General features: G+C 34.7%; 2 protein-coding genes across 3 annotated transcripts; one reads left to right on the forward strand and one right to left on the reverse strand.

Moving 5' to 3' along the window:
- Nucleotides 1–139: 139 nt before the first annotated feature.
- LOC132565652 (DDB1- and CUL4-associated factor 7) lies at nt 140–8,479 on the forward strand. Of its 2 annotated transcripts, XM_060230345.1 has the most exons (10): nt 140–218; nt 545–669; nt 2,202–2,369; nt 2,499–2,600; nt 2,929–3,030; nt 3,281–3,394; nt 3,910–4,042; nt 4,815–4,966; nt 5,265–5,382; nt 5,871–8,479. In XM_060230345.1, the coding sequence occupies exons 2-10, from the start codon at nt 634–636 to the stop codon at nt 6,041–6,043; spliced, it is 1,098 nt and encodes a 365-aa protein (XP_060086328.1). In that variant the 5' UTR covers nt 140–218; nt 545–633; the 3' UTR covers nt 6,044–8,479. The 2 variants fall into 2 exon arrangements, with proteins under 2 accessions (XP_060086328.1, XP_060086329.1); XM_060230346.1 differs by lacking the exon at nt 545–669 and having other exon boundaries at nt 144–218.
- A 3,608-nt stretch (nt 8,480–12,087) lies between these two features.
- LOC132565660 (MYG1 exonuclease-like) lies at nt 12,088–23,039 on the reverse strand. Its single transcript, XM_060230355.1, has 8 exons — nt 23,018–23,039; nt 21,770–21,959; nt 21,224–21,319; nt 16,202–16,432; nt 15,314–15,389; nt 14,932–15,054; nt 13,489–13,670; nt 12,088–12,985 (listed from the first exon to the last, which is right to left on the reverse strand). Exons 2-8 carry the CDS (start codon nt 21,910–21,912, stop codon nt 12,808–12,810), a joined length of 1,029 nt encoding a protein of 342 aa, XP_060086338.1. The 5' UTR covers nt 21,913–21,959; nt 23,018–23,039; the 3' UTR covers nt 12,088–12,807.
- Between the last annotated feature and the right edge of the window lie 100 nt (nt 23,040–23,139).

Here is a 23,139-nt window from a genome sequence, read left to right on the forward strand (position 1 = left end):
TTAAGAAAAATTTAATCAACACCCGTTAACCAAAGAACATACTGTACATGTAGTTATTTGAAGACAGAAAAAGATAATGAAATGAAATAAGGTCTTGCTTACCTCAGTGTCGTACACAAACGTACGAACAGTTGTTGACACGGTCGAAATATCGAAGACAAATTTATTGTTAGTGTGAAGAAAAAACAAATAACGCCTTCTCTTGGTAAACATAGCAGGTAAACATATAGGATTATAATCTTTTACTTATACGAGTTTCTGGTAATATCTTTCACATCCACCATTTAGCACATGCTATATCGTTTATGCGTGAAACCCAATCACTACTGTACACTTCATTTGTCACAAAATGTAACCACGATAACATCGTTTTAATAATTTCATATTGATTAATCTAACAAGTTGTTTTGTTAATTATAACATATTGTTTATGAAGGCTGTTATTAATTGGTTTTTCTGTTAGTATAATTGCCACTGTATTCACACAAGTCCAGGGCTCATCCTGTAAATAGGCCATGCACCCACTGTTTATTTATCTTTACAGATATAGCTTCAAAACGGTGGCCTTGAAGCTGCTACAGTAAATTCTGCAGCAGCACATATGAGCCACTTCTCCAGTAGACTCAACAAAAAATGCGGAATATTGGCTCCGACATAAACAAGTCCAGGGTGAGCCCTGTATTACACAATTTGGTACTCTGTATACCCAATGCAGAGTTCCAGCTGATTGCAATTGATGTTAATTTAAAGCAAAATTGTATGAAAACACCTCATTTTATCTAATTATATCAATAATGAAAGTTTCTATAATGCATATTCAATAGTCTTTTAAGTGTTATGGAGTACAAAGTTACATCAAAAGTGCCCAAAGAAACAATATCAGCTTTATCAATATTACTATAAATGACAGGATATGTGAAAAGATCTCCCCAAAACACATAGCCATTTGTTCTTGTACTTAGTTCTCTAAAATTGTGCAAAATCACAAGCAACAAAATTTGACAGGTCCCATTCTCTACATGTGACAACTCATAATTTCCAGCTAGCAGTTGTAGGTTATCAGTCAAAATGATTCTGATTGTCTATGTGTGATTTTATGTTCATCATCCATGTGATGTTTTCTATAATTTACATGATGCCTATAGATAATACATTGATGAAAAGATCAAACATTTGTAAACTTAAATTACAGTATAATTAGCTAAATACAATAAACCTCATCTCATTTTTTCCAACATTCTCAGTTTCAAGCATATTTTTGACATGGACACCACTACATAATCTTTGGAGAATTGTAATTACAAACTGACAGAAAAGTAAGCTCTCCATGGACTAGTGCCCATGTGAATAATATGTTTAAGACTGTGGTTGTGGTGACTATTAAGGCACAGTAGCCTCTTGTTTTCCTGTACGATAGTGTTGACTTATTGTTAATTGACTAACTTGCCTATCCTTTCATCAGGACAATTTGGTACAGTAATGACCTGCAGTTTTACTGAAGCCAATGCCATTAGCTGTCATGTTCAGAATCAAGGGACTTAATTTACATTTGATGTGTAACTAACCAGAACAAAAAATGAGCTACAAGTTTTTCTTAAGATATACATCTCTTGTGTTTGTTAAGAATTAATGAATAAAACATGATTCAATATTGTTTAAATAAGCAGTATATAAGTAGAGATTTGTGAGCATAGAATATATTACAATACAGTAAATAGTGGTTAGGCATGGTCTAGTGGAAATCAAATGTAGTGATAACTTTACAGTGTTGACCTAAACATTCGAATGGAAAGTGGTATATAGTTGTTTTACACATAAATCATAAAACCTCTTTTCATACTAACTTAATTTACACATCATTGATCATTAAAAATAACATTATAGAAAGTACAGTATATTGTATGGTCTTGCTGATAATTTTTTCTCTCATGTGTTTTTTTAAGTCAATTAAACAAATTTGATAATTACATAGCATTATGAATCATTGTTATATTAAATTATTAGTTACTTAGCATCATTAATCTGTTAATCTGCTGTTTTCAACAGTAAAACAAGAAAATAAAATTACTGTGAACACACTATTTGTGTTTAGATTTATTGATATCATAAAAGTTTCATAATAATTCAAATCACATATTAACAGATGTTTTGATGTTTGTACATAGTCATCTTTATAGATATACTGCATCTGACTTCTGTAGGAATCAAGCACCATGTGTGCCCTGCCATCCTCCCAGCCTCCCACCAAGAGGAAGGAGATCTACAAGTATGAGGCACCATGGACAGTCTATAGCATGAACTGGAGCATCCGGCCTGACAAACGCTTCAGACTAGCACTGGGAAGTTTTGTAGAAGAATACAACAATAAGGTGACCACTTTTTTAGTAAATGTTTAGCTTCCAGACAATATAGATGTCTTGCATTTAGAGCATTTAAAATTTGATGTTGTTTGTTGATAATTTTCTGCAAATTTAACCAAGGAACTTTGTTTGTTATAGGTCCAGATTGTCTCCCTTGATGAAGAAACATCTGAATTTACATCGAAGAGCACATTTGATCACCCATACCCAACCACCAAGATCATGTGGATACCAGACTCTGTATGTTATAAACTTTAATGGTCAATACTTGGCTTTTCATGTACTAGAAATATCCAAGTCTGTGTCACAATGAAATGTTACATTCTATGTTATCAATATTAAGAAATAGAGTACCTGGTACACAAGCTGGTTTGTCATATAGTCCTATTACTACAAATAACACTACAGAGCAATCCTAATTCAAAACATATGATACAATTCCTTTAGGGAATCCTGATACAAATTACTTCCTGTGCATATAGACAATTATAATGTTGTTTCAGGATTTCAATTACACTTGAGTTATGTATAGATGTACTCACTGACTGACATTTGTTTGTCATTACAGAAAGGTGTATTTCCTGATCTGCTGGCCACCAGTGGGGATTACCTGCGAGTGTGGAGGGTTGGCAGTGACAATGATACACGTTTAGAGTGCCTACTTAACAATGTAAGTCATTTCTTTTTCAAACAAGAAGTTTGATAATCACATTTACATTGGTTTACTGTAACACATATGAGGTTAAAGTCCTCCCGTTTGGCATGTATTTGATATTTGATAAGAATGAAAATTCTGCAGTATAAGTTGGAAAATGGGAAAATATTGGTTCCTGCCTGCAGAAATTATTGTGTTGGATCAGAAGACTAGTTACAGGTATAGCTACCATTCTACAGTAATAGTTGTTGTTATTTAATTTCAGAATAAAAATTCTGATTTCTGTGCTCCTTTAACATCATTTGACTGGAATGAAGTGGACCCAAATTTACTCGGGACCTCCAGTATAGATACAACCTGTACAATATGGGGTTTGGAAGTAAGTGAATTGTATGACAGCTGCCCTCTTGGTGAAAATAAAGCAACACTAAGATTGCAATTTAGATTTTTACAAAGTGTTTACTCCATACATATTTCAACAAGTTGAATTCAAACATACTTACCAATTTATATGAATTTATTGTGACAACTTAGTTATGCTTATGCATATACAGTAGATTGTAATACACATCATTTATAAATGTGGACAGTTTGCAATTGTGATTGTAGAGTATGAACAGAAATACAAAAAGATAATAGTAATATATTGGTGTGAAAAGTTAAACACATTCAAATTTCACTTAAGGTTTCATGATTTTTTTTGTTTTCTAATTGTACGTAACTTAAATTGATGCTGTTTATGTTAAGATGAACAGGTATGTTATGATCTAGATATTTGTATCACACTGGTTAGCAGTTTATGTTACGATGAACAGGTGTGTTATGAACCAGATATTTGCATCACACTGGTCAGTCCTTTGGATAATACGTTGATATATGTTGTCTATGTTACAGACAGGACAGGTGTTGGGACGTGTAAATGTTGTGTCTGGTCATGTAAAAACACAACTCATTGCACATGACAAAGAGGTCTATGATATCGCTTTCAGTCGAGCAGGAGGGGGACGTGATATGTTTGCAAGTGTTGGTGAGTGAGGTTTGAATTTGTTTTTGTCCCTTGTGAAAGACTACCATATGTCCCAAGTTACCAAATTTATAGAGACGGCTAATAGTTTGAATAAAGTATAACAGATTGGTGTACATCAACCAAATTTATAGATACAGCCAATAGTTTGAATAAAGTATAACAGATTGGTGTACATCAACCAAATTTATAGATACAGCCAATAGTTTGAACAAAGTATAACAGATTGGTGTACATCAACCAAATTTATAGAGACACTGCCAGTGTTATGTGTAACATTGGATTTTTTGCCTTTGTCGCCTTTTTTGTTGGGTTTTTCTGTGTAACGGGGCTCCATATTGTTCAGAATGTCCCCCAACAAAATCAAATTCACTCACAATGTTATGTTTTTCCAAGATGGATGGCCATAAAGCACGCCCGAAAGGGAGCCCCTCCTCACAAGAAAACGTGAAAATATGCCGAGATGGCAGTGTTCAGAAATGTAAAAAGTATTTGCACAAACAGTGAAAACCAACAAGTAAACCCTAGAGAGCCTCTGGGGGTGTGAAACAAATAATGAAAGTATAAAAGGCGATATAAAGTCAGAGGAACGCAGTTCCCTCTGTACTATTTGCTAACAAAACACGCTATGCCTGCTAACGATGTGCACGCATCTCATGGGATGCCGGATATACCATCCAGGAGTGAATGACAGAATTTGCTTGAAAAGCTTGATTTAGTATATACCCTGTAGATCTAGTGTCTGACTCAATGTTTGTTCTATTGACTTGTATAGGTGCTGATGGGTCTGTGCGTATGTTTGACCTCCGACATCTAGAACATTCCACAATTATTTATGAGGATCCTCAGCACCATCCCTTACTCAGACTGGGCTGGAACAAACAAGATCCCAACTACCTAGCCACCATGGCCATGGATTCCCTGGAGGTCTGTCTATTTATAATTAGTCAACAGTCATTCTCATTCATATTCTAGTTATTGATGTTGGTATAGTGATATCATGCTTCATCTCACATCATGTAATGGATTTAAAAGATTGGTAAATAATCAGAAACATTTCATATCTAAAGAGATCAACAGAGATCTCAACATTTGTACAAGATTTGAAGCTTCATGTTTCATGAAGTATTGTTCGGTCTATTAATTATTTTCCATGCATCATCTTTGTTATCCCTATTGTTAAGTTTACATCAAGAGATATAGATTTGTGATAATGAAATTGTAGGTGATAATACTGGATGTTCGTGTACCATGTACACCAGTGGCCAGACTCAACAACCACAGAGCCTGTGTGAATGGCATTGCCTGGGCTCCTCACTCTAGCTGCCACATTTGTACTGCAGGTAAGATATTACTGACCCCCTAATTCAATGTAGGAGGATTTTACTTTTGATCGTTTGCGTTGACCTTTATTTTAAAAGTAGGGCAATGAGGACACAAACTGGACATATTTATGAAGTATCATAAAAAAAATTGTATCAGATGTTTTTTAGAGGATACGTATAATATTTTGACCTTTGACCTTTTTTTGTCCTTGACCTCAGGACTTGATTTTCATGAGTGATAATGATTCTGTTTAACATTTCTTTATATCCTATCAACAGTTATGGTCATTTAAGGACAGTTCCTGAGTGATGATGTCATAATCTTGTCGCAATAGATCCATGGATTAAGTGACACTGAAATATGTTTGTAAGAAGTATTTGTTCAATCTAGTGTGTTACAATGATTTGATCTCAGGGTACAAATAACACTACATCATGTCACATATAAAAAAATCTGCTGTTTACATTCAGTTGAATAATAACTACTGGTATTTTATTTCTTACAGCTGATGACCATCAAGCACTGATATGGGACATCCAGTCAATGCCTCGGGCAATCGAGGATCCGATACTAGCTTACACAGCTGGTGGTGAAATTAACCAGACACAGTGGTCATCAACACAGCCAGACTGGATCTCTATCTGTTACAATAACTGTCTCGAGATACTGCGGGTGTGAGGAACCTACTTAGGGTCACCAGTTATTGACACTGCCAAAGCAATCTCCCATATTTGTGTAGAGAGTGTGTTTATATCTCTGTACAAATCAATACCAAAAGTCCTCTCTAGGAAGCCATTCTTCCAGAGGATTATAGGCTATGTAAACAAATCTTCCTTGAGATGTTGGACTATTTTGGCAGCGATACTGATGTACTGAAAAGTAAAAGCTATCCTAAGGTTGCGTCAGTTTTAACACCGCAAGAACAGGATTAGCTGTGGCCCACGTTAATTGTGAAGTTTGTATTGTTCAATTATTGCCATAGTATCAAACACTAGACGAACAATACGACATGAGATTCCAGATAGAAGGGTGTGGCTTATTACAAGGAAATGATATAGCTTCTGTACTGAAGCTGCAATAGGTATGGCTAGGCTTTTTTACGTGGACGTTTTGACAGATGCAGTATTTTGTTATTATCTTAACAGACCATTTATCAGATTTGTTTCAGAATCATTACTATGTAATGTTAATGAAGAAGCTATCATTCTGGGACACAGATTGCTCTGTATTAAGTGTTGATATGATAGATCTGTTTCAAGTCTCTACAGGAAGATCTGGATAAATGAGACCAAAGACTTTTCTGGAGCTGTACCTTTATCAGCCAGGATGAATTCCCAGCATTTTCCTAGACTTTAAGGCTGCATACTGTCAAAAACACGAAGAAGATTTATTTCAGTATATCTTCTATGTTAGGGTATGATTAATATAGAAGGCTGCTTGTCTCCATATATTAAACTTCTTTTATTATTGACTGTGTGTGTACTTATTTCAGTGCCATCATTCTAATATCAGCACCTTTTGCACTTGTTCAAGTGCAGTGCTAAAATTTCTCTATTCTATCTTTAGGATTACTATCGAATTTCACTTATCAATTAAAATATTGTTCAAGACCAATTTTCATAGGCAACATTTGTTACTCCTAGTTGTAGATCTGAGTCATCTCAATACAAAGCCATACATTAAACTTTTGAATAATTTTTTTATTGACATTCAAATTGAAATGAAACAAAACCAGAAAACTGAAACTTGATTTAGAACTTAATTAGGCTAGGAATGAGTTGGGGTATTGTGCCACAGGTGTTGTAAGATTCCAAAAGTGGTTCCCATCTATGAGCAGGTCAGTACAGATCCACATCCCCTGAGCACCTTACAGCAAGCTAACCTGGCCTGGTGACAGGGAATGGAGTTCCACGACAGGCTTAAAACTTATCCTTGCTGTATTTGTTAGAATTTAAGATTGCACAAGAAGGTCTAACCCCTCAAAGCCCTAAGATATGAGTGCACTAAAGTAAGTACACATACAGTATGTAGATAAAGTATGTTGACATTTCGTACATAATGATGTAGTAAAAATTTCACTGAATTGTGTGTATTTATAATCTTTGTAGTGAGCATGCTTTTAAGATCTTATTGACATACATGTTCAAACTTTATGTAGGAATTAACATTTTTAAGTATGGTGGTGTACTCCATAATTTCATAATGTATATAAATGATTCATTTGTGTTGTGTTGGTACGTTTGTAATGTTCCACTTTTTTTATTCCCATATTTTTTTTGTTTTTTGTACAGAATTTGCTAAAATTTAAATCACGTTTGCAAAAAAAAAAAAAAAAAAATCAATAATCATAATTACGTCCAGTAATGATATCATTTATATAAACTTTATTTATTTACAACAAATATGAAACAAGTTTAACTTATGTTTATTAATCACTCTTGCTGGTCCACAAAGGTATGTAGGGATTAAAAAATCTGGAGGACACAGAGAAAAGCTTTTCAAGTTCAGCTTTACTTCACAAAACAAGGAAACTGCAAGGCAACAACATAATTTGCAATTTTTGTTATTTGTTGCATGTGAGCAAGTCAAAATAGAAAACCTGTGTCAGCATCTCGGGTTTGGTTTTACAGGGTTTTTATTTTGAAATTTATGAGAAGTAAGAAAACTAACAAAACCATTTTAGGACGGTGTAATCAATCAGCATTGTGATCCCCACAAGATGCAATGGCTTCATTCATTGTGCTGACTAGCTTACAGAGCCTTCTTTACTGATGACACGGTTGGTCAGTATTATATTGCTGTTATACTGGCTAGTACTGAAAATGTTGACTTCTTTATCAACAGTATTGATCATTTCTAATACCATACAAACATTTCTACCAACCATTTTTTTTACATCTTAAATCATGTAATGAAGAAATGTATGATGTTAAACATAAACTTAATGTATCACTAAGGAAAAAGGAACAAAGAGGGCTTTATAGAGACTCTTTCATCCTGTTATTAGACCTGTAAATGTGATATTTTGTATTCATTACAAACATCCTTCAGTCTTGTAATAAGTTGTAGTATATAAGTGGTTTGCTTATTTTACTAATTAAAGATGAAACACCAGCTTACTATTGTTTTGATTTTGGATGGTCTCTGTTGTAACAAAATAAATAGAAATTTTGGATGCAGATTCTAATAACTATTATTTTGATGTAAACCAGTAATAGAAAGTTTGCAATGTTGAAAGTCAGGTAATACAATGTTCTTTATATCAAGCTGTAAATATATATTTTGTCCAAACTGTCCAAGACAAATAATCATTGATTCAATTCATTCATATACATGTACCAGTGTTCATTAAACTGGAAATATAACAATATGTTTGTTTTCACTGTAAAATATACCAACCCTAAGTCCTGTCAGTACCTTTACTGTCCAGACAGGTGTGAGATTTATACTTAGTTTGATGCGTGGAAAGTTAAATGTTTTGGACTCGATTTATAAGTGTGGAGAAAACTTGATTGAAAACAGTGCACAGGAAAACATTGTGGATGGGGAAGTCTCCATGTTTGAATCACTGTAGAGGGAAACTCCATTTTGGTATTAGTGTAGGGGAAAACTGTGCATGGGGAAGACTGATGATAATAATAGGTCAGAGATTTCATTCATTTGATAACAGCATGGAGAAGAACTCCATTGACAACACTAGAGAAGACCCAATTGATAACGGTATGATGAAAGGTGAAAATTCCATTGATGAAAGAGTAGGAAAGACTTTGTTGATGACAGTGGGGAAGACACCATTGACAACACTGCAAGTTCATAGATAAGGTTGTGGGAAAGACTTTGTTGATAACATTGATAAAACTTCCTGATGGACTTCATTTATAAAATTGTGTGTTAGAGTTGTATCGAATGGTATTTATGAGAACAGTTGAGGTTTTTAAAAGTTTTCTATAAATTGAGGGAAGATAAAAATGTTGAAATAAAAGTCAAATAACTCTTCCATATTATAAACACCACAACCCATTGAGGAATACACATTTTCATGTAATGGTTATAAAACTTACATTCAGAGATGGCGAAAAATTAGATTTTGGACTGGTCTATATAAAAGAGCTAGCAGTGATCTACTAATGTAAGTTATTCTGCAAATAATCTTAATGTTTTTGATGCTAATGATATAACATTAAACAAGAGGCCTAGTGGCCTTGACGGTCACCTGAGATAAGCAATATTGAATAGAAAGGTTAAAAGGAAGTTATCAAATGTCCTGAAACAGAAATTGTGACACTGAATATAGTAAGCCAGTGTCAATACATGCATACCATCAAAACTGTCATCCTACACTAATAATTCATAATGGGAAATAACCAACGTCATGCTAAAAATGCTACTTTTCCATGAAAATTACAGTAAAGTTTAAAAAAAGCTTCCTCCTCTGGAAAAAATGTGCGACCCATTTTCGTAATAAAGCAACTGAAGATGCTTTCATTCATACAGAGCATTTGAATCTACCATACCTGGGTGTTGAGAAGAAATTTTATCAATTTGATCCCTTTTTGCCCTGCCCCTTGGGGTCAGCCATCTAACCAAGTTTGAAATTTTTCCAATAGAAATAAAACAAGTTACCCTCAAAAATCTATTTTCCTGTATAAACTTTGCCCCCCTTCAGAGAAATGTGAGACCTTGGAGCCACGAAATTCACAATTTTGGTAAAGGTTCTTAAGATCTGGGAGTTGCGAAGATTTTTGAAATTCGAGTCAATTTGGTCGTGCTCCTCAGGTCTCTGTGGGTTGAGAACTGTATAATTCACAATTTTGGTTCATCTTAGGCCAGGCATGTCTTCTTCAAAATGTTATAGAAATCAGATCAGGAGTTTTTGCGAAGTTGAAAATGTTAAATTGTTTATGGATGCGCGATGCCAGATGAAGGTGACTGAAATAGGTCACCATGAGACTTTGTCTCGGGTGGCCTAAATATGATTCACAAAGAGGGCCCAGATAACTCAGTTGGTAGAGTTTTTGTCCATGTGTCCTTCAGAGATCACAGTGTGTGGTTCTGCACTCCTAACTAGTAACGGTTGTTTTTCATGAAGCTCAGAAATGGCCCGTTCTGTGCTTTTGTGTCCTTAGGCAAGATACTTTCTCCAATCACTTGGAACAGCTTGCAATGGGTCTCCCTTATGTTGTTCAGTGAAGTTGCCATCAGCTACTGTAAATAGATCCTACCTTAAAATGACCCTGGCTGGTCAATAAGTGATAAACTCAGCAAACCAACTATAATATCACCAATCACAGTTTGTCATTAACGTAGTTTTGACCAATTATTGTAAATGTGTGAATTTATCATTGCACTTATTTGTTGATTACATTGTATTAAACCTTGATTGCACTTACATAAATATGTTTACGTTATTTAAACAACAAGATAATAAATATAAAGCTGCAAAATGTGGCCTGTAATCCTGGATTTCAAGATTTCTGGATTGCTGAGTTAAGTGAAACAGCCAACATTACCGAAGTTATCTCCCTTGATAACATGACGATGAATTAGTTGCTATGATGCTGTTGAATGTTTTCAGAATGTCTATATAGTATTTCTATATACAGTGAATGCAGGTTTTTTTTCTGTTTTTCATTGTCTAAGTAAGTTTCATTTTCATATATAATTGCATATGAATCCAAATTCTCTTGAGTCAAAATCATTATCATTCACTGAAGTTAAAAATCGTGGATGATTCATTGGATGTCTACCTTGTATCAACAGTGATGTTCTATTCATTTATTTTATAACCCATGCTTTCTAAATATTATATGCACTGCATAAAGTGAAGCTGATTAAAATACAGATATCACTATATACTTCATTCTGAATATCTGACAGTGGCCAGTAGGGGGAGGGGGTCACGTGATATTTTCAGCCAATCAACACGTCTCTCATTTGCCTGTTCATCAGTGCGTGTGAAATGGAGGAAAAAGATGAAGTGATGGAACTGGCAAAAGAAGCAGGGTAGAAAATACACTTAAAAGCGTCACTTCATTCACTCTAGAGGCAGTTAACGTGATGGAAATAGATAAATTTTCCAGTAAATATGTACTTTTTGGTGCATGGCAGCTTGCAATGGGCACAGCCATCTTAGTATAATTGACATTTGGGACTCTGTTGTGATCGTTATAGTAAAGACCAGCCATGATAGCAGCTTAAGAGACACAGGCTCTGATTTTGCCAGTCACATTTTGTTTGTTACCAGTCACAGTAAGATCTCCATCATATAGTTTATGATGATGGTATGTACTTTCATCAGATTGGCACACAGTGTATTTACATGTGTTAAAACCAAATACTTATTCCCTGATAAATATGACAATTTGTCGTCATGAATGATTCTATGTTTAGCATCAATTGAGTCAGTAGACCTGACTGCATAATGGATACATAACTATACATGTGTATGGAAGGTTTAGAGACAAATGACCAACAAAATCAAATCAGGTGTAGAACTGCTTAGTACTCGCCTGCAGTGTGCCCATACCTGGTAATAAGCCAATCTCTACAGCTGTTTACTTCACCTAATTCTTTGTCCTGTTTTAGCCAAATCGTGACTTTGAGTCCCTTGAGCTCCATGCAGGACAAATATGTTATCAGTTACCCTTTGAATAAGAGAGTTAATTAAAGAATAGTTAAAACAATATGAACTTAAACAAAACTAAAATATAAAACAATTTATAGTTGTTTTTTTTTATTGGCAATGAAATATAAACAAAATGTGGAGTCTGTGAATATCTGTGGATAAAATTGTTCTTATATCTAATATCATCTTAAACATAAATGCAGTATTTCTAAGAGTCCATGTTCAACAGACTTGAAACTCTGATTTCTTGCAAGGCAGTCTGCACATAGTTTGAACAAGAGTTCCTCGGAACTGTGTGTCGCCTGCATAAAGTGTCACGATCACCCAGAAATTGAACTGGATGTTCAACCATCAACCATAAAGTTGTAATACCAAATTTCATTTCTATAAGTTGAAGCATAACCAAAGAAAGTCAAGAAAACAAAGTTCAAAGTTCAAAGGGGCATAACTCTACCAAAAAAGGTCACAGACAGCCGGAAATCGATCTTAATCTGTACCCTTGCAACAAAAAGCCATATGCCACATTTCATTTTGATAACTCGAAGTATTACCGAAAAAAGTCCAGAAAACTTTCGTACAGACGACGACGCGTGACAACGGACAAAGTGATTCCATAGTGTCTGTCAGCTCTGCAGGCGACACAATTATGATTATCAAATTTGAGAATTCTTTTCCTAACATTTAAACACTTTTATCTTGTAGTAGCCAGACAATTATTGTTCTGATGATGGAAACATTCCTTTAGTATCCAGTGAACATTCACTCTCATCAGAATTGCTAGTGTCATGTATCTCCGCCGCTTTCTTGTGGTATGGGTTTAGGAACCATTTTTATTCTGTTGTTTGAGACTCCTCCTAGCCATTTCTAGAACACCATCATAAGTTTCATTCCCTCCTATAAAACCTCCAGCATGTACAAATATACAGCCAGGAATACCAGACTTTTCTGACAATTCAGCATCTCGTATACCTCGCCATTCCTCTGGGAGAGAAAGTCTGCAAAGTGAAAAAAAACATAATTAATGATGTCCATTCCCACAATACATTTTATAGTCATGATACAGTACTGTGTATTTAGTATTTGACAGTGGTGTCATCAGCCCTTATTTGCAGTCATTATAGACAATGCAAGCTCCAAAACATTTAACTTATAAATCAAACTTAAAACCAACAACTATAACTTTACCTTTTAATTTCCAATTATAGTAAACGACAACAATACAGTTACACATAAATATATAATCTGGAATATCTGATTTCAGAGAGCCAACAGAAAAGTCATTTTTAAAATATCAGATCATGGCAAAGTAAAATGCTTTCAATTATATGTATACATGTGACTGCAAAATTTGACAAGATTGTGTTGCACAAAATTTTATCTCCACAAATATACTGAATCATCTGCAAAATGCTTTAGCCCTCTGAGTTAAACAACCACACAGAAGATATCCCTTTGTGTCCCCTTCAGCAGCACTGGCATATCCAGCACACAGACTGACCTGTTTTCAAAGGAGCCTATCTTTAGAGGGACACACTGTATCCTCCACTTCTTACTGTTGTCTGTATACAGGACATATTTGAGTTTTGGAGACAGACACATTTCCTCCTCAATGTTAAACAGGTGGTCCTTCCAGGGACAGCCACCACTTTTCAGAGTCACAATCTCCCCACTTGGGTCAACCTTTACATAACAATTTATACTTTTACATTCAAAACTCATAGATTACCTTCAAAATAATCAGACCAGAGGCAAGTAATATTTTCTATACAGGGGAGACAATCAGTGTGAATTATTACATTATTATGAGAATGTACTTTCATGTACATGGTCATCAGACATTATGACCTCTTGTCCTGGAAAAACAGACACAATGACATTTGACCTTATATAAAGGGCAGATATAATAATATCTGACCAATTGTAAAAGTTAACTGGTAAATAAAACGACCTCTGACCCTGCATAATGAGTAGAAATAATGACAATTGACCCTAAGTAAAGGGAAGACACGATAACTTCTGACCCTGCATAAAGGTTAAACACAAAGATCTCTGACCCTGCTTGATCAAAACACACAATGATCTCTGACTCCGAGTAAAGGGCAGACATGAAGACATTGGATCAGTGTTAGAGGGAAGATACAACGATTACTGATCCTGCATAATGAGTCAACACATGAGTTCCTACATTACATAATAATTAAGTTATTTATAGCAATGTCACCTTGACATACAACTTTCAAGTTGTATAAGGTGTCATTCTACATTCTGATATGTGACTATATCCTGAGGAAGATTTAAGAGATATTCTGCTCCAAGTTGAGATTTCATAAGATGCTTTTTGAGAAAATTGTACAAAAGTATCTACTTTTATTCTTCTGGAAATGGCACACTTTATTTCCCCAAAAAATCAACTTTTGCTAGATCTGTTTATAAATGTTTACACTACCCTGATGACGTCACCACCGGTTTGCCACTGTGTACTACACTGTAAACAAATGGAAATGGCGACTCCCGCGGATTTATTTCATGGAAAAGAACAGGCAGTGCAAAACGAATGAAATTGCATTGCGTATGATGTTTGACAACTGATCATCCAACATCATGGTTTTGTTTTTACAGCCTCGCTTTCAAAATGATCAAGAGATAAACACACTATATTTAAACATTCTAATTTTATACTGTTCAGGGGGTGTTTCCACCAATTTCATCTGTCCAACGTGACAAACAATTAACAAGATATCTTGACAACCTGGGTGGTATATCCCTTTAATTCAGGTACACTGTTTCAATGTGATCAGTAAGGCTTACAGGAATGTAACAAGTAAAAGTCAGGTGTCCATCACCATATTACTTCAAAATAACTGGTTTATTTTTACTATCACACATCATATCAAACTCTGCCAGAAATAATAACAGTACAATGACAGACTACACACAATACCTCTGCTCTTTCCTTGATTGCTTGTTCTACCAGCTCCCGAGCAGGAATCCAGGACTTTTTGTAATACAGAACCCTATCTAGAAACTCCGCTCCAACCATGTCGTAGGCTTTCTTAAACTGGACCTACAAATTCACCAAAACCAATTAAGTAAAATTTTGTTAGACACTATTAGGGACTAAATGTAAACCTGTATGGATATTAATTCAAGAGGAATTTAAGACATCAATCTGCAATTGAACAATCGACTCTACCAATAACAGAAGTCAGAACTGTTTCTGATATAATCATAATTATGTGTGTTATAAAAACTTCTATTCAATATATGTTACTAACAAGAGGAAAATGTTCAGAGAATCTCTACTAATTCGGTAATCTATTTACCTCCTCTTCAGCATCCTCATTCCAGTTTGGGTTGAGGTGTCGAACACGATTGCTGAGAGTTGTACTTATTTGATACCTGGCAAGTATAACAGGAAATGTTTAAGCAATGGATTAATCTACAATTTATTTTCAGGAGTCCTTTTGACCTTTTCTGTTAAAAACAATGGGTCCCACAATGTAAAATTTAAGTATTTCCTGAAATTCTTTGAGTCCCATCAAAAGTCTATGGACTTGAGATTCGCATGTACATTTATCACTGTGTAAGTCTACTTTGCATTGGTTATTTTATTTTTTGAAGTTTTACAGAAGACTGCTAGGGTTATCATTCCATTACTCCACTAGCTTGAGGTCCACAGCTAGTTTATATGTCAAAGTTGAAGAATTTTCAAACCACAATAAGAATGACGTTTCATTGCATACATTCTTAATAATCAAACTTTTCACAATTTCGTTCAATCAAGTAAATTTCCCAATTTCTCTCTCACTTTGAAAATATTTTGTTCTGCGAAATTGTTTTGACTTCTTACACTGATCTGGAAATGTTATATTGATTCAGCAATTATCTGAGAATGCTGCATTTTATAATATATCCATACCACCTTTGTAGTAAATACACCCACTTCCTAATATAATGGGTGTTTTAATATGTAGTATCGTCTATAATGACATCCGAATCATGCTGACATACATATACCATGTCATGTCAGAATGTCCTCACTTTCAAAACTATTGAGATGAGATCAGAACGACAACATGGAAGGCATCATAAAAATTTCTTCATAACAACTTGCTTTTTCCAAGTCCGCTTCACAAATCCAACTACACAGATCATCCATGTTCTACTTTATTCATCTAAAATTCAGACATGTGACATTCTGTTTTATTTACCTTGCTTCTCCATCATACTGATCAATACCGTTGTCCACAGCGTCAATCTCTTCCACAAAGTTATCGTAAACTTTGTCGTACACTATGTCTAGGACTGGATCGTCATCAGTTAACTCGAGTATTTGTTTCAGAACCTCATGTCCAAAGTGGAGATACACAAGTCCAGCACTGCTCAGTTTGGTATTCCAATGCTTTTTTGGGTTTAGGCTATTCATGGTTTCCTTAAAAGTCCTAACAAAGATTCATTATAACATACACGTATACAGCAAATTTTCTTGTATCATTACTAGACTGAATATTTTATATTGATATATATTTTGTATAACAATATTTTCAAAAACAGCTTGTTACAGTTTCACAACATACACCATGGATCTAAGTTGATTAATTGGAAATTTATAGACATTTTTTTCATACATTGCTTTAGATACAGGTTCTATGATATGTTTTCATTCACTATAACAAAAAAATAAAATAAGTCTTGCATGGTTCAAAATTTTTAAAAAAAGAATTTTAACCTTCTGATGTGCCCAGCCCCTTTTACCTAGGAGGTTAGACACAAGGCTTTCAAAAAAAAAAACCTTCAAGCAGGGATGATTGTGACCAAATTAGATGAAAACACCATCAAAACAGGAAAAGAAGTCCCATCATTTGTTAAATTCCTCAGAACAACAAAATCCTATCATTCCTGCAGAAGAAGGATTTTAGAGATTTTACTACATGTCTCATATAGGGACATGCCCCTCAGGCCCCAAGGGCCAAGAACCTGCATATGAAATTTGAGAAAGATTCATCCAGTACAAAAAAGGTACAATGCACAACTAGGGACCAAGGGGAACCTGCATATGAAATTTGAGAAAGATCCATCCAGTACTTTCCCAGAAATAGCAGTAACAAACTTCTACTTTCAAACTCCAAGATGGCTGTCTGTCGGCCATCTTGAATTCGAATCAGTCCAAAAAAGGTTCAATGCACAACTAGGGACCAAGGGGAACCTGCATATGAAATTTGAGAAAGATCCATCCAGTAATAGCGGTAACAAGAATTGTTTACGGACGGACGGCTCGACGGACAGACGGACCACGGATGCAGGGCGATTTGAATAGCCCAACATCATCAGATGGTGGGCTAACAATGGGCAACAACTCTTCCAAAAACTGTCAAATTATATTGCCCGTCAGTAAAATTAAGGGAAGTAACTCATGAATAGAACAATGGAAAGTAATACTTTCTAAGCATTTGAATCTAAATATTGTTCGGAAAACATTACTTCATGTCAGGGTGATAGAACGTATTAAGTTTCAAAGAAATTATAGTTAAAGCAGTGACTGGAGACCTCCATACAAACACAAGTTTAGGATGAACATACAGTGACAGATCTCCATACAAACACAAGTTTAGGATGAACATACAGTGAGAGATCTCCATACAAATACAAGTTTAGGATGAACATACAGTGAGAGATCTCCATACAAATACAAGTTCAGGATGAACATACAGTGACAAGAGACCTCCATACATATACAAGTTCAGGATGAACATACAGTGAGAGATCTCCATACAAATACTAGTCTAGGATGAACATACAGTGATAGATCTCCATACATATACAAGTTTAGGATGAACATACAGTGACAGATCTCCATACAAACACAAGTTTAGGATGAACATACAGTGACAGATCTCCATACAAACACAAGTTTAGGATGAACATACAGTGATAGATCTCCATACAAACACAAGTTTAGGATGAACATACAGTGATAGATCTCCATACAAACACAAGTTTAGGATGAACATACAGTGACAGATCTCCATACATATACAAGTGCAGGATGAACACACAGTGATAAGAGACCTCCATACAAACACAAGTTTAGGATGAACATACAGTGATAGATCTCCATACAAACACAAGTTTAGGATGAACATACAGTGATAGATCTCCATACAAACACAAGTTTAGGATGAACATACAGTGATAGATCTCCATACAAACACAAGTTTTTACAGACAGATGAACATACAGTGATAGATCTCCATACAAGTTTAGGATGAAATACAGTAGATCTCCATACAAACACAAGTTTAGGATGAACATACAGTGATAGACCTCCATACAAACACAGGTTTAGGATGAACATACAGTGACAGATCTCCATACAAACACAAGTAGGATGAACATACAGGATGAACATACAGTGATACAGTGATAGATCTCCATACAAACACAAGTATTAGGATGAACATACAGTGATAGATCTCCATACAAACACAAGTTTAGGATGAACATACAGTGATAGATCTCCATACAAATACAAGTTTAGGATGAACATACAGTGATAGATCTCCATACAAATACAAGTTTAGGATGAACATACAGTGATAGATCTCCATACAAACACAAGTTTAGGATGAACATACAGTGATAGATCTCCATACAAATACAAGTTTAGGATGAACATACAGTGAGAGACCTCCATACAAATACAAGTTTAGGATGAACATACAGATCTCCATACAAATACAGATCTCCATACAAATACAAGTTTAGGATGAACATACAGTGACAAGAGATCTCCATACAAATACAAGTTTAGGATGAACATACAGTGATAGATCTCCATACAAATACTTGTCTAGGATGAACATACAGTGACAGATCTCCATACATATACAAGTGCAGGATGAACATACAGTGACAAGAGACCTCCATACAAACACAGGTTTAGGATGAACATACAGTGATAGATCTCCAGATCTCCATACAAATACAAGTTTAGGATGAACACACAGTGAGACATACAAATACAAGTTTAGGATGAACATACAGTGATAGATCTCCATACAAATACAAGTTTAGGATGAACATACAGTGACAGATCTCCATACAAATACAAGTTTAGGATGAACATACAGTGATAGATCTCCATACAAATACAAGTTTAGGATGAACATACAGTGAGAGATCTCCATACAAATACAAGTTTAGGATGAACATACAGTGATAGATCTCCATACAAATACAAGTTTAGGATGAACATACAGTGACAAGAGACCTCCATACAAATACAAGTTTAGGATGAACATACAGTAACAAGAGACCTCCATACAAATACAAGTTTAGGATGAACATACAGTGACAAGAGACCTCCATACAAATACAAGTTTAGGATGAACATACAGTGATAGATCTCCATACAAATACAAGTTTAGGATGAACATACAGTGATAAGAGACCTCCATACAAATACAAGTTTAGGATGAACATACAGTGAGAGATCTCCATACAAATACAAGTTTAGGATGAACATACAGTGACAAGAGACCTCCATACAAATACAAGTTTAGGATGAACATACAGTGATAGATCTCCATACAAATACAAGTTTAGGATGAACATACAGTTTAGACCTCCATACAAATACAAGTTTAGGATGAACATACAGTGAACAAATACAAGTTTAGGATGAACATACAGTGACAAGAGACCTCCATACAAATACAAGTTTAGGATGAACATACAGTGACCTCCATACAAATACAAGTTTAGGATGAACATACAGATCTCCATACAAATACAAGTTTAGGATGAACATAAGTACACCTCCATACAAATACAAGTTTAGGATGAACATACAGTGACAAGAGACCTCCATACAAATACAAGTTTAGGATGAACATACAGTGACAAGAGACCTCCATACAAATACAAGTTTAGGATGAACATACAGTGATAGATCTCCATACAAATACAAGTTTAGGATGAACATACAGTGAGAGATCTCCATACAAATACAAGTTTAGGATGAACATACAGATCTCCATGATAGGAGAGTCTCCATACAAATACAAGTTTAGGATGAACATACAGTGATAGATCTCCATACAAATACAAGTTTAGGATGAACATACAGTGACAAGAGACCTCCATACAAATACAAGTTTAGGATGAACATACAGTGATAGATCTCCATACAAATACAAGTTTAGGATGAACATACAGTGATAGATCTCCATACAAATACAAGTTTAGGATGAACATACAGTGATAGATCTCCATACAAATACAAGTTTAGGATGAACATACAGTGATAGATCTCCATACAAATACAAGTTCAGGATGAACATACAGTGATAGATCTCCATACAAATACAAGTTTAGGATGAACATACAGTGATAGATCTCCATACAAATACAAGTTTAGGATGAACATACAGTGATAGATCTCCATACAAATACAAGTTTAGGATGAACATACAGTGATAGATCTCCATACAAATACAAGTTTAGGATGAACATACAGTGAGAGATCTCCATACAAATACAAGTTTAGGATGAACATACAGTGACAGATCTCCATACAAATACAAGTTTAGGATGAACATACAGTGATAGATCTCCATACAAATACTAGTCTAGGATGAACATACAGTGAGAGATCTCCATACAAATACAAGTTTAGGATGAACATACAGTGATAAATCTCCATAAAAACAAAAGTTTAGGATGAACATACAGTGATAGATCTCCATACAAATACAAGTTTAGGATGAACATACTGTGAGAGATCTCCATACAAATACAAGTTTAGGATGAACATACAGTGATAGATCTCCATACAAATACAGGTTTAGGATGAACATACAGTGAGAGATCTCCATACAAACACAAGTTTAGGATGAACATACAGTGACAAGAGACCTCCATACAAACACAAGTTTAGGATGAACATACAGTGATAGATCTCCATACAAATACAAGTTTAGGATGAACATACAGATGACATAACCATACCCTGTGGCATGAAAACTTTTGATGGGCATCTCTTTTGCAAAATAAAGCAAGAATTCGAAAATATTTCGTATTCCATCAGACGATGTGGACTTCCATGAAAAGAAAGCTTTTAATTTCCATCACAATCTTTTTATGTTCGTTGTTTTGATAGGGAAACTTAATTAAATGTTTACCACCAAAACGATGAAAATGATGAAATATATTACTATCAAACCCCAGATTACCTTTGGTGGTGGTCAAATCTGTTTTTCTCTGCATCAAATATTCCTCCAACATCAACAACTATATCACATGTGTCCAGTAAAGCAGGGTCACGTGTTCTTGAAATAGATATTTATCCATCAATAAATTTTCTTATAAAAGATAATGCAGACTAATATGGTAAATATCAAATCATCTCATGTCCTCATTACATTCTGTTATCATTAAGTAAATAAATGATTTATTTAACCATTAAATTATTGGAGCACTAACATTATTTTCACAGAATTAAGCAATAAATTATTACTGATGAGAAAAGTTTAGTGTCATTCAATTTTTTTCATGAACATGTTTTCTTTGTTCTACATTCAGTTATTGTATATTCATGTTGCTGTATATAAAGGAAGAAGTTCTAAATCTTGTGGTCTTTGAACTTTGTGAGTTTATATCTCACCCTGTGATCTTAACTGAGGATCTTTGTATTAAGAGCATTGACCCATATTGCAATCATTGTACTATAAAATTTGTTTCAAATGTAATCTATGTACCCTGGCAGAGGGTCGTCTCACCTTGTAATCTGTGCATCTTTGTACTTTGGGAGTTGTCTTAAGAGAAAGCATGCTAAAACCTCATCACAATGGAAAGATCCGTTATGTGTTCCAATCTTCATGTCTGATTTAGCTTTCTTTGCTGGAGGACTGCTAGTAGACATTGGCTTTGCAGCAGTAATGAGTGGGGACACAAACTGTAATGCCTTGGCTGCAACAAAACACTGCTGTTAGGGAAACAAAAATAGATCAATCACACTACAAAGACCTTTGATTTTAATGTCGTTTATAATTCAATTCATCTACACGATTCATTCATGTACAAGACAATTTGCACCCCATTTTATTGCCTTACCTATACTTGTATCCCTAACCCAACCAAACATGAAGAGTTGGTGAAAAACAGAAGTAAAATGGTCCTATTCCTTTAATTCTATACCGATAAAACTAAATCTCTAAATCACTGAAGACTTACTTTTATCGTCCTCAGTTCCTTGATTAATTCATAGTCCATTACCATAACCCCCATTTAATAAATTTACTTATCTATTTTCCTATGTCTACATCAGATAGACAAGGGTGGACTTATTCAATGATTAGGCATGCATATGGACTTAATGTCGGATAAATATAGTAAAATTTCCATTGGTAGAAGAAAAGGATCAGTGTTGATCAATAAGTCAATGCATTTCACAAATTATTTGTGGATATTTGTAAGTAATACTTAACCATTCACAATAATAGACAATAGCTGAAAGCACTGGGGTTTTTTTAACATGAAGATTTTCGTAAAATTATTTGTTGCTACCCATAAATGAATTGTCGTAACCATCAATATTTAACCAGAGACATATATAAGATATTGTGTTATATATGTCTCTGATTTAACCCAATTTCTTGTTTATCTATTGCAAGTACCTAGAAATATGACATTTTTACAATTGTGCTCGCCAAAAGCAGTATATCTGTCTACTATCTGTTGTTCTACATTCTACTGCAGTACAATAGGTAATTTTATAGAGGGATATTTTCTTTTATGATCGTAATAATTGCTCTACAGAGCTAATGTTTTAATGTTCAAAAACACGACTTCAAATAAAAATTCTTGTATCTAGTTCAACTGGAAAAGCTCTGTTGCAATTAAAATCAGCATAAAAAACGTCAAGTCCAATATTTGATTGTAAAATAGAATTATGAAGTGAACAGCAAGCCCTGGATAATCTCCGAACTCTAAAATAAACCAAAACCTACATCAAAATGAAAGTATACCTATCGTTTTCCAGCCACGCGCCAAACAAAGCATTCTAGGAACGCAGATCAAAGTCGCAGTCGATTCGTCCCCTCAATCTGTTTGATACAGGTAACAATATTTTTCTGTTTCATGTTCATCA

Source organism: Ylistrum balloti, unplaced genomic scaffold (assembly GCF_031769215.1).
Source record: "Ylistrum balloti isolate Yb309-2 unplaced genomic scaffold, AGI_CSIRO_Ybal_v1 Utg369730, whole genome shotgun sequence".
Classification (NCBI taxonomy): domain Eukaryota; kingdom Metazoa; phylum Mollusca; class Bivalvia; order Pectinida; family Pectinidae; genus Ylistrum; species Ylistrum balloti.